Below are 12,987 nucleotides of genomic sequence, written 5' to 3'. Positions count from 1 at the left end.
TTCGTATTCTCCTTTATCAGAACAGCTGCTCATAATGATGCAAATATTTAACTACCACGGAGAGCACTAAATATTGAATTTACATTACAATAGGAAAAACTGTTGTTTGTTAATTTATGTTGTTTTATTAATATCCAGTTGCTCCACATTTTATCTAATCATGGCAAAAAGCCTTGCATTAATTAATATGGCCTCTTCCAGGACTTTATTTTGTTTTATAGCTCATTTTGCATTTATTCTACCCTCGCTATTCTACTGTTCTTTGCTCTTATTTTCTATACACCTGTGTTTGCCTTATCATTGTTTCCTCCTCTAAAAATACTAATTAAAGACTTTTACATTCACTTTTACCAAAACACTAATACAAATGTTGCGATGCTTTTAAAAATCTAGCCCTGGGCTATACCCGAGCACTCCAACATCTGCCAAGCACTTCCCTGGGGAACGTGTACAGCTTCCAAGTTTTGTATTTAGAGAGGGGAACTGAATTTTCTGTTCTACAGAGGATTTAAAGGGAAACAAATGGACTCCATCAACATTAAAACATGCCAGCTTCACCAGGGAGTATTTACACTGACTAACCAGGTAGGAAAAAATATGGACAGTGAAAAGAATGATGTGAGCTTGACAGCACCAGCCAGCCAGAGGCGAAGTGACTGAGAGCATCTCTCAAACTACCCACTCTCCCCTAGATGAACAGAACAATACAATTCTTGCTATAAAAGACTAAGCACAAACATTGCAAAGCATGAGACATCTGCTGACTCATGGGACACTCCTCCATAATCTGGGAGGGCACATCACGTAGAGCTAGAATCCCTGCTTCTCCCTCAAGACAACCGTGATTTAAGCCTTCTCTCTTTATCACAAATCCACTGTAATCTTTTGCAGACTCCCCTCTACTGCCACTTCCTGCTCATACACAACTCTCTTGTATCTGAAACAGATATATTGTGGACCATATCCCCCTCATTTCCTTCCCTGGTCCTTCTTCCCATCCAGTTCATGGAACGTGCATTTGTTTGTGCACAATATAAACAGAGCTGGAAGAGGAAGATGGGCTACTAACAACCTCCACATGCAAGGCACAAAGAATACTAGGAGTCAACTCCCTACCAGAGGTCCCTTGAATTATATGACCTTCAACCCCTGGAACACTATTTAAAATGGGTTAGCTGATGTGAGTTTGATTTTCTTTCTATGCTCAAAGGAAAATTCATCACAGCTAGATGCTGCGTCCCAAACGTCTGTCAAGATTCTAAGAAATACAAGTCGTTTTGTAGCATCTTAAAACACCCTCAGTATATTTTGTTTTCAGATGCAAACAAAGTTTCAGGTGGTAACGTGTTCTAGATTGATTCAGAATATGTTTGCAGATAAAAGTTGTCTCAGCTAGGTGTCTCATGATTTCCTCAAGTCCACTGAATTTGCAGTTTGAATTCGCACACCTTTTACATGAATATATTCACAAATTACATTTAATGATTATATTCATTAATCATTAATTCAGTTCAGGCAGGCTTCTGAGAGGCCACCTAACTGATATAAAAAGACTGAAATCACAGCAAGACTATCCATGGGAAAAAAGTAAAGAATCATATATAGTTCCATTAAGTTGGGGGGGAAATCACAATTCAGTCTATTGAAGAGAAGAGGAAGTAAGTTCCTACGACACAAACTGTCATTCCTGCCTGGTATCTCTCCCTAAAGCAACACAAATACTCCTGTGTACAACTGAAAACTGAAGTCTGGAGGATTCTCATTGCAGAATACAAAAATGAGGAAATAAAGAAAAAGAAACTATCATTTCCAAATCGACAATCCATTTTACAGAACTTTTATTAATCTAGAGTCCCATAGGCTTTTGGACTGTTGCTGTTGAATTATGAAATTGAGATTTTTTTTTTTAATGTTCTTTTTTTACTATGCCTTATTTCAAACAGTACATATATTCAATGTCAATGTAAATGTGCAGAAGATGAATTCTGGGATTTAAATTTTTGGCTGGTAATTATGTAATTCTGGTTACTGTCTATGGTCACATTAAATTCCTTAAGGGGGCACTCGTGACTATCACTGTCTTGTCTGAAACCGCTAGAACTGTATACCACAATCATCTGTTGTGCTGTTGACTGTTAGAGAATATATCAAGATAATCCCTCACTATCCTTCCTCTTCTGTCTAACCCAAGAAGCACAAAAACTACGCGACACCCCTGCAAAATACTAAAATTCAGTAGGGGCCCACAGATGCAGGCTGCTAACAGATGAAATCAGTGACTGAGACTCTCATATATTCACATCTCCTTGCCTTTTATAGCCCATCTACCTGTGATGCCACCCCAGATCATTTACCTAAACAGTACTCAAGATCTAATTTGATAAAAACCGATATAAACCAATGGACATCATTGAGACACATCAGCCATTCTGCAGCTGCACAGTAATATTCGTACTGGGAGATTAAAGTTACTTCAGGGAATGTAGGCAGGAAATACTTTATTTCAAAAGCTGCCCAGTGTAGGTGTTTTTATGAATGCATTGTTTAGTGAAAAACATTTCTGCAATATGCAGAAGTGGCTGGACGTGTTATTTTAAAATCGCCAAAAGCACAGATTACCAGACCTAAGATTCAAGAGAAAGTTATTCCTAACATGGAATATTTTTTAAATGGTGATCATCACATTAATTTGCCACTGTTTTTCAAGTCAAACAAAAGGAATACTACAGCATCAGAGGTCGACAGCTTGCAAAGTAAGTGCCACTACAAAAGTATTCTGTTTTGCTTGTTGGCAGTCCTGTCTACTGGTGTCAAAAAGGTGCATTTCACATGCCTGAATTTTAAGCAGACCCATGAAGGATAGAATATCTTTGCTGCTTTCTGTACTTTTGAAGATCTTGCCGCTACTGCCTTACTGTCTCTTAAATAATAGCAGCATTATAGATGATGTAGAAAAACACAATCCATACATGGGCCAACAGTTTCAAACTCCTCGCAGCAGCTGCTAATCTACTTTAAAGTGACAGAACATGACCATAATGAAATCTGTCACGCAGACAGAATCCCAGGGGCCTGGCCTTTCTGGTACCAGCTTCTCAGATCCCACTGACTCTTGTGGCACCTCAATAATCTCAGGCAGTAAGATAATGCTGACAGTCACTTCTTTACAAGTAATGTGTTTTCCAAATGCCCTTTGTGAATGTGAGGATTCTTGAGGAAGCTCACTCACTTCTTGACAGGGACTCTTACTCATTTTTTCCTCTCCCTGTCCCAGCCTATAGGACCAGCTTTGCTCACTATCCAACAGATGACAAAGAATTTGCCCTAGGTGATAACTGCAAAGATTTACATATAATCCTTGCAACATGTTCCCCCTAAAAATATTGTATTTCTCATGGTATCATCAAAGAAATCTGTGTTGGCTTCCCACTCCTTGGCTTTTTTCCCCCCTTTTGAAAGAATTATGTCCCACGTTCTTTGTGAATCTGGCAAACCTACACTGTTTTCTCACGGTGACCCGTGTCATTCCAGATTCAGAATGCCCTGTTAGGTGAAACTAGTTCACAATGCAAGTAAATGGGCTGAGGTTTGGATCGTGTTCTTTGCTCACAAGAGCAATCATCTGTTCTTCAGCAATCCCAACAGCAGCACAATGCTACCTCAGTCATAGTCACACAGACTTACCTTTTCAGAGACTAAACCAGCCTGGAGAATATTCACTCTCCCCGCTTCAACCCTCTCTTCCTTCATAGCCAGGCCACAAACTAAGCAGAGGATCGGGTTCAAAAACTAGAGGCAACAGCTCTGTTGCAGAACTGAACGGGTTCTTCTGAAGTAGAGAAACCATACTTGCACACTGACTCTGAAACTAAACTTGCTGTGAAATATTGACACTCTCCAGTATTCACTTGTTTGTCCTGCCTTTAATGTCTACATGCTCTATTATTCCTTTACAATCCTTCAGGATTTCTTTAAAAGCATTGTCCTGTCTTTGCAGAGCTTTATATATGTACCTTTTAAATGATTCTCAATCATGAGTAAAATCTCAATTTTTAACTATTCATAGACTTTGTGAAATCCAAAATTCTGCATTTTTTTGCAAGCCACTGATCTGGCATTAGAATGGGGAAATTTAATTTTATCAGTCACAGACTGGCTGCCTGATAATGGTGATATTAAGAACAGTGGCCTTCCTGCCAATCTAATGATCTCTATCCTACTTAGACTAGATGTCTTATTTTTCCGACACAAAAGTGAAAAAAGGAACAGTGAAGACTGTACCTCCACCTGCCCAAACATCGTTCTCTTAAAGAAACAGATTCATAACAACACCATCATAAAGAGAAGTCACAGTATGTGATGTGTCTCTGTGTGTGTATGTATACTGGGTATTACAGTTGTAAGAAGCTATGCCATGTAGGAAAAACAAATTAGCAATGATATGCAGAGGGATGTCAGGAGAATTTTATTGTGCCTCTGGAGTCAAAATGGCTGAAACACTGAACAGAAGTAAATAAAAAGAAAGATAGCATCAAAGAAATACACAGACAGAGAGTGTTGCATCCTGAAAAGACTCGCAGCAGTTAATTTTTGTATTAATCTGGAAATGCGGTGTCTCTAATAGTCCTATACCCTGAGAAAACAGAGACCGACGTGTTTTCATACAGAGCAACCAACCTCTGCCAGCCAGCATTTCAGCAGAGCTGCTATACTTCTCTAGACTGAGTGGATGCTGTCAGTACAAGGGACGCTTACTGCTGTTGTCTTCCTGTCCTCTGCCCAGGGCTACCAGATCAGCTCCTACACCGCTTAGATCAGAGCTCCTTCCTCTCAACCTGCTCTCTTCCACACTTGCATGCATTCGTTTTCCATAACGCATTTTCCAAGGCCAACTTGAGATGGAAAAGGATTGGACTTTTCTTTCCTTAAACAACATGAACAATTCCCTTCTGTTTACTTATTCCTCCAGATCTCTGGAGTGTCTATGGTTAAATGAGAGCCAACCTATTTCAGGAACTTTTAAGTTCAGTTCGCTTAATACACAGGCTTCCTCAAGCTGATCATGGACAACTAACTGCATAGCTCTCCTGCTCCACCCCAGCTGATAAAATGCCTTAAAAACTGTGATGAGTACACTAAGCACTTCCCTAAGATCATCTGTGAGCTAATATGGCCACACTTTTCTGCTCAGACTCTCCTCTCCAAATTGAAGAAGTTGCCCTTACTGGAGCCTTTAGCAAGGCATGCTTTAGACAGGCACTTTCTTGTTAGGACAGACTTACACTCTGTACTTAAGACCAGCGGGACACAGGCTGGCTCAGACCTAAAATAGCTGTTCTTAAGCTCATGCTGAAAGCCCTTCTGAGTGCAAAGCATTTTCAGATTGTGGCTGGCAATTTTTTTCTCAGATTAGAGGAAGCAAGTGCAAGCCTGAACAGATGGATCAATTTTTTAACATTAGCAAGCGCAGTCTTGGCTAAGATACCCTTACGCTACCGTGGGTCACATATATCAGGGACAGAGTATGGCTGTTTTCTAGGTAACCGTGGTACCACTTTCATTTGCAAAAAGCTGCTATAGCAAACTGCTGGATGTTGTCCAATGAATGAGAAAGTACTGCTTAAAAAAAAGAAGCCCCCTAAAAGATCAACCCTATGAAGGTCTAGAAACTGTCCATGCCCCAAAGTGTGGATGACAGACATTTTTTCCAGAGCATGAGCTTTGCACACAACACTAAAATAGAGAAATCACTCATTTCTCTTCTGCATAGAGTCAGTAAGGAGTCTGAAATGTAACTATTTAATTTTGTTATGCTACTTTTAATACTGAGCCCCACAAAAGTGCCAATTATTGAAAGTAATTTCTTCATACTTCATTGTACAGACAGAGTCCCACGCCCAAACAACAATCATGCAGACATAGAGTCCCACGCCCAAACAGTCATGAAAATAAACACAAAGACTGATATTAAAAATGCCCAGGCAACTACATTATGTCAGACCTGCAATCAAAGAGAGCATGGGAATAACTGCCCCAAAAGCCCAGAATGGATTTGTATGTATTGCCAAAATTCAGAACTTAAGATACTTTCTTCACTTGTTAGGCCTCTTTCTGTAACAAGAGTACTGGCTTTCTAATGATAAAGGGCAGGAGAAAACTGGCTGTGATTTTCTAATGTAAAGTGTATTTGTGATAGTGTTGTATGTATCTGGGACATCACTGCCAACAGTACCAAGCAAAAAGCTGACTATAAAGTGGTTAACATAGATATAAGCAAGGAGGAATAGCGCATTTCATTTTTCAGTTACACATTCCACTTCTCTTTGGCCATTTTGCAGTTTCTCTAGTGCCTGTCTTCGATGCAGCACCCTCTCACATCGTTACTGCCTTTTTTCCCAAGCTGCCTGTCAATATGTCACGCAAGAGGGAGCTAGATAAAATCATTACCTGAAAAAGTGAGCTTTGGATGCTTATATGGGTCAAACAAATGTGCACTGAAACTCAGGAAGACATACAAAGGGTTGCTAAAGGGAAAATTTGCTCACTGGAGCATATTTCAGTACATTTAACACACATATGCCTTTCTTGGTGGTCCAACTACTGTTCCTTAGTTTCTCCCTACAATTTAATTAGGAGCTGTCTGTGCTAGTGAGTGCTGCAACTTTTTTCAATTAGAGTGCATTGCTCAGAGAGCTCTTAATGATCATACCTTTGCATGTTTCTTCTTTAAGGCATTCAGCTCTTTCTGCTGTTTCTTTAAATGCTTTATATAAGCCTACAAAAAGAGAAGTTGGATCAATTTTTCTGTGGTCATATTGACTTTAACCAGATAAAATCCTGGCTACTTAAAACAAATAATTAGGAACACATCTCGAAAAGCTTGTGTCCATACTTACCTTCATTTGCTTTAAATCTTCTATCTTCACTTGAGGAATAAGGTCTATACCTAGGAAGGTATTGATACAGTTTATCTAAAACTTCATACATACTAGTATATCTCATACTTTTAAATTTGAGTTTTACCACAGAAACCTACATTTAAGTTTGCCATTAATTTTGTTTTTCATCACATAAAAAATAATCGCAAGGTTAAGGAGAAAATTATTCATCAAGATATAGCTAAGATACAGTTAATTTCCTTTTCAAATGCACTGCTCAATCAATTGCCTTGTGAAAAAAGAAATGAATCAATGAGTGTATTTTAATCTCTTACAGTTCTGGACTAAAGTGTCAAAACACAGCAATCTAAGAATTGAAAAAGCTCCGTTTCTGCAAACACAGCAAACCATTTATGTACATTAAAATTGAACCACGCAAACTTCAGAATTTTGGTCCATAGCTGGAGATTGCTCTGGAACCACTCATTTCAGGGGGGAGGCTTCTGGGGTAAGGTTCTACATGACTACATAAAGGGTTAACTGAGGTTAGATATACTTCTCCTCAGTTTAAAACACAAAAATCGTAGGAGTGAAAATTTACCTGCAGCCTGTATGTTAATGGAGGTAAAATCTATATTTTGCTTAATAACAGGCTATGAGAAAAGGAGCAACAGTACACTCCAAGAATAAAGGAGAGTTAAAAATGGAGGAGAAACAAAATCACAAGAAGTGAAAATTCTAATGAAAATTCAATACAACAAGCAAATCTATAATACAAGACTAACAGTACTATTTAGATGAATGGAAATATATTTTGATCACCTTAACTGCAATGCAAACAAAAATCAATCTCATTTCATGTTTATGCTTTAATAAACATTTTGTGACATATTATGATTTTTTGTTTTTAAACTACTAAGCACATCCTGCATGTAATCATTAATAAAAATGTCAATACAATGCCATGAGAGTTGTAATGCATAGGTTTTTTCTGAGTTTTTTTAACAAAAATGTTCACCTGTACATAAATACACTGCAAACTTATTTAGTTAACTGGTCTTAATAATGTCTGTGGACTATAAGATTCCCCCTGCCTTGAAAAGGACTTTCTGCCTTTTAAGATGAATTCAACTGGAAAATATTCAGATGCTGTAAAAGAGAAAAAAAAGGCGGGGGGGAAGGTAGGCAATCTCCTTAGGGAATACGAATTTTTTATTTTCTTAGAAGCATACGATCCTGCTCAATTCTATGGTATTAACATTAGTCTAGTAAAAGAGACTGGAACAGTTTTAGGCACAGATAGAGGCTGAAGTTTTCAAAAACACAAATCACTTAACTATTACTGAAAGTCAGAAAACAGAAAAACCCAACATTCTTGTGCATCTTGCTGGATATGTCATTTCTAACAGCAAGGTGAGTTGTATATTTTAGCAAGGGTAGAATTATTCAGACCTTTAAAAAGATCATAGAGATAAGTAATACAAAATAAGGATCGTTACATGGGATATAAACATGAACAGTGCTATTTTAACATGCGAGATATGGATAAAAATGGTTGCAGTCAAGAATGTGTAAGTACTGAAATCTCAGTTTAAGACCAGGTATACTCATCATATACATATACACATCAGGCATGCTGTGTTCTAAACAAACTTCCTCAGGATTTTATTTTAAAATGCAGACTCATTTACATTTTCACCAGGTCTGACTCCACGGCAACCAGGAATTAGTTGCCATCCCCAGCAAATTTCATGCTTAATTAATGCACAATAAAACTAATACTTGTGCATCTTGATGATAATACATGAAATATGAAAACACCTCACTGCATAAAATAATCTAGGTTTTACACCAGGGGAGAACTTTTGAAAGAGTTCAAGTGCCAGAGACGGCCTGTTTTATTGCCAGAAGTTACCCCAGAGAAGTGGCATCTCGTTTCTCAAGAGATCCCTTCACATGTGTGTATTCAGCCATGTCTGCTTAAGTTTAAGAACAAGAGCAGTCAGTACTCCTTTTCACTCCTATCAACCCCTCTGGGCCAAGGTGGATGAAAGAGAGTGAACCAGATTCTAATTCTTGGGGCCCATTAACAGAAATATTAATTGTGTTTCATTCAGCTGTACAAATTTGTTTTCTCACTTAATCTTCATTACCTGTGATGATATGTGAGAAACAAATAATCCCATTTGACTCTCTAAGATGATTTTGTAGAGTGAACAGTGAATAGCGAGGAAAAAAATACCTATTCACTTATAAATGAGCACATTTAATATGGATTTTTTTTTTTTTACAATAAACATGCCGTTTCCATAATCACTATTCAGAGTAAAGCCACACATTGAAAACATTTCTAATTGTTGGGAAATCTCTACAGAATCCAATGAATTCTAAATAACCTTTAATTACTTAAATCTGCAACTCTGCCAAGGGATTTGTGGGGGGAGAAAAAAAAGCAGAAGAGTTTCTGTGGAGTATACCAGAAAACAGTCATTCCTATTGGCGTTCCTCCAGTAGATCTTTAGTAAACTTCTCCCAGAGTCATGCAGGTTACTACTATTTGCTGCAGGAATACAGCCACACAAAGAGGTCACTTAGTAAAATAAAGCTGTATTGGCTTTGTACAGCCATTTTAGTAATATACAAACTCTATTTGCAATTAGACAAAGACCACTCTCAATGGCAAAAGAAGTTACCTTCTAAAAGGGCAAGAATGAATAGAACGGCAAAGCCAAAGTTGAGTAATGAGTACTCCTCTGTGACTTTCTGAATCACTTCAGAACTGAGGGAGCGGCATGTGATTTTTGTCTACCTTTCTTAGCGTCGGTCCCAGATCCAAAGCCTGCGGTGGTACTTGGTCGAAGTTCAGAGCTACTCTGAGGCGTTACGTTGGCTTTGGCATTATTGGCTTTTCCTTTTCTATCATTCTTTGAAGTGTCATTTGGTACGTCAACTATATCACTCTGAAAGAAACGTTCATATCATAATAAATTAATTGTTGTTTTACCTGTAGTATAAAAGTTGGGGTATGGGAAATTTCTGAGCTTGCTTACTTTAAACATAATTAAGAAAATTGCAACATACTTTCAAACAACACTATACTCAGTAAAGTATTTGTAACCTATTTTAAATGGCTACCTACTGAAATATGGCTCCTTTCTCATTTCTTAAAATTTCTACTTCTAAGGGATGTGTTAGTATGATCCATGAAAAGTCAGTTAGCAAATGGTATTTCAGTACACATTAACTAACATAAGCCAATGTATTTCAGAGCAGGACAAAGAGGCTTATATTCAAAAATGAGAAATGATAAGGTAAATGCATCAACTGGAGAAGGGCCAGTTCACTTTTAAAAAAGCACATAGCATGAACATGAATGGGCTGTGTTTGTCATGAAGTTCTACTTACAGTTTCGATACCCATAGCTCTCATTTGGTCTGCTCTTTTTTCTGTGATAGACAAAAATTTCTTTGGATCTGATAAAGCATCCACAATATCTGTAAGAAAAGAATAATCAACTTTTTATGATCTTCAGAGGAATTCGGAAATTAATCTTTTCAAGAGCTTTATTCTACCCCTGTTGTTATGAGCCACGGTTTGCAACAATAGTCCAACTTGCTATTGTGAACTTGGCAGAACTGAAAGCGCTCCATCGCCACAGCGCTCGAACATACTAGGAACATGAATCAGTTTATAATGCACCAAGGGAGTGATATTAATCCTGATACCTGACTCCATCAGACCAAAGTTACTCTAACTTACTCCCAGCTGATGACAACAGAATTTGAGACCAGAATGGGATCTCTTGAGCCACAAAGCACTAACAACTTTGTCTCTTGGTTATTCGAGGAGGTGCTGACTGACTTGGGACTGCAGGGAATTGTAGAAAATGTCGTTATATTTCCTAGCTAAATAGCAGTTTCAGATGGGTGGTTAAAGCAATCAGGGAAATCTGTTCTCGCTCACCTCTGTGATGCTCCATGTCTGGAACATGACAGGCTGTGAAATGGCTTTTCTATGAACCATAATGACCAATATTTGAATCTCGCACATGACACGGTACCACTACTGGTATCATAGCACCACCCAGCACCAGATACCGTACAGATTATTGAATCTGTTTTCCATATGCAGTGATAAATGTGCAGGCATAGGTTTACAGGAAGACAAAGACACATGAATCTTTACCCGCGTATTGATTAATCCCTTTCCATGCTGAATTTCAACAGTCAAAGAATTCACAAATGGCAAAGGAGGCCCTCCACAGCAAGAAATGATTTTACAAATTAAACTGATTCAGCACCTACAATAATAATGCATTCAGAGACCACAGCAGTGATCTGTTTTGATGATCCCTCTGAAACTTTGACTTCAGTATTATGGAGAAAAGGGTCACCGGTCTCAGTTAATAAACCTTCCTTGTCAGAGCAGTAATTTAAGAAAGGAAGTTTGAACGCTGCTGCCCAACTGACTCATCATTCACTAGAAAATATTGTCATTTAATTAACTCAGGGTTTTTGTCACAACCGTTAGGAGAACCACGGACAGCGCTTCACTTGTAAGGAAGCTGTTTCTTTTCAGAATGCTGCAAAGCCCTATTTTTGGCTGCTTATGAGTAAGAGATAAATGCTTTTGCACCCTTATATTCTAGATGGTCTCACTAGCATAATAGGCCATTATTTCTGCAATGACAGTTCTGACACTCACGGTTTTCATCATCATTTGAATTTTGCCCACGTTTCATGTCATCTCTTCAGCCATTTCCCAAGTTAGCTTACAACGATGCAAGACAGAGAAGCTGGTCCACTGACCAGATCTGTAAAAATATCCAACCCATCAAAAGCTTTGGGAAGAAACTTGCTATCCTTCTTGTGCAAACTAGGGGCTGGACTATATCATCGCCCTTCCAACCGAAGTTGTTCTATGAAATGTTCCTCTGAAGTCACCAGATGTATTTCTCAAGCAAAAAAAAGCACAAACATGGCTCCCATTCCAACAGAAGTTGTATTAAGTACCTAGCATTACCCTTGATAGCTCTGTTTATCTACACAAATAGGTTGTCTCCAATAACTGTCATGACGCAACGTTGTCTTCTGAAACTTACTTCATACACACAAAAATCATGTAGAATTTATTGTCAGCCATAACAATGGCCTTGTAGCGCAGCACCGACCGTTTCCCCTTTCCCTAACTTAGTAAGCATGTCTTTTTGTCCTTGGCACGCACTCTTCAATGAAAATCCAGGACTACCCTGCTAACGTGATGCATCATTTGAAAATGGAACCTGATTATCACGAGCTTCAAGGTAAAAATGACTAACATGTTTGAGAGAGCAAGACCTTTGTAAATTGTATTACTAACCATACAAGCACATCACCAAAGGCTCAGCTTTTCTACAAGGGGGATGTGACTCATCACTGCTTCTCACATTGTCATTTGTCCTCTGCTTACGTTTTTCTTTCTCCCCAGCGAGGTAAAGTGGGGGTGGGGAATAGCATTTTGTAAAAGAATTGCAATTAAATATAAAACTAGGAAAATCACTGGAAGAGTACGTTACAGAGGACTCTAACCACTAACCTAAGTAGCCATGCTTACTTACGTACAGACTTCTATTACAGAAGTTTCTCTTTGGAGAATGCTACTTCATTTGCATTAATTTGCACTAGTATTGTGTTTTATTGGGAACAGAGTAGCTGATGCAAATAAACCACAAGAAATTACTAAGTTATATGAAAAATAAAATTATGCAACTTTTAAAGCCTACAGTGCATTAACCATTCTAGTTATTATTCAGTGCAAGTTTTTAAATCTTATTCATACAGGTTAAAAAAAAGAAATAAAAAAGAAAGTAGGCAGCTATTGAACTGAGCTATACCTTCCTACAGGTTTGCTAAAACAACCATGGAGATCCTAATGATAGCTCATAAAACAATGAGAGGTTCACTGCAGATGATAAGTAATTAAAAAACACATGCCAACTGAATACTAATGATTCCACCTGAGTGTCAAAAGTTATTTCCCAGTTGTTCATCACGCTGTTGTTCTGTATCGATGAGAAAAATACATGAGACACATAGAACCATAGTAGAATGGTTTGGGTTGGAAGGGACAT

General features: G+C 38.2%; 1 protein-coding gene across 1 annotated transcript in view; it reads right to left on the bottom strand.

Moving 5' to 3' along the window:
• The window catches only part of PLCB4 (phospholipase C beta 4), a 93,769-nt gene that overhangs the window by 24,238 nt on the left and 56,544 nt on the right, over positions 1-12,987 (bottom strand). The window contains exons 26-29 of the mRNA XM_009282559.2: positions 10,284-10,372; positions 9,688-9,838; positions 6,897-6,946; positions 6,710-6,775 (exon numbers count right to left, since the gene is read on the bottom strand). Coding sequence (XP_009280834.1) covers positions 6,710-6,775; positions 6,897-6,946; positions 9,688-9,838; positions 10,284-10,372 — 356 coding nt within the window. The remainder of the gene's footprint in view (positions 1-6,709; positions 6,776-6,896; positions 6,947-9,687; positions 9,839-10,283; positions 10,373-12,987) is intronic.

The sequence above is a fragment of the Aptenodytes forsteri genome, unplaced genomic scaffold, assembly GCF_000699145.1.
Source record: "Aptenodytes forsteri isolate BGI_AS27 unplaced genomic scaffold, ASM69914v1 Scaffold5, whole genome shotgun sequence".
NCBI classification, from domain to species: Eukaryota; Metazoa; Chordata; class Aves; order Sphenisciformes; family Spheniscidae; genus Aptenodytes; species Aptenodytes forsteri.
Note: the sequence above shows the minus strand (reverse complement) of the source record. Positions and strands in the feature narration are given on the sequence as shown.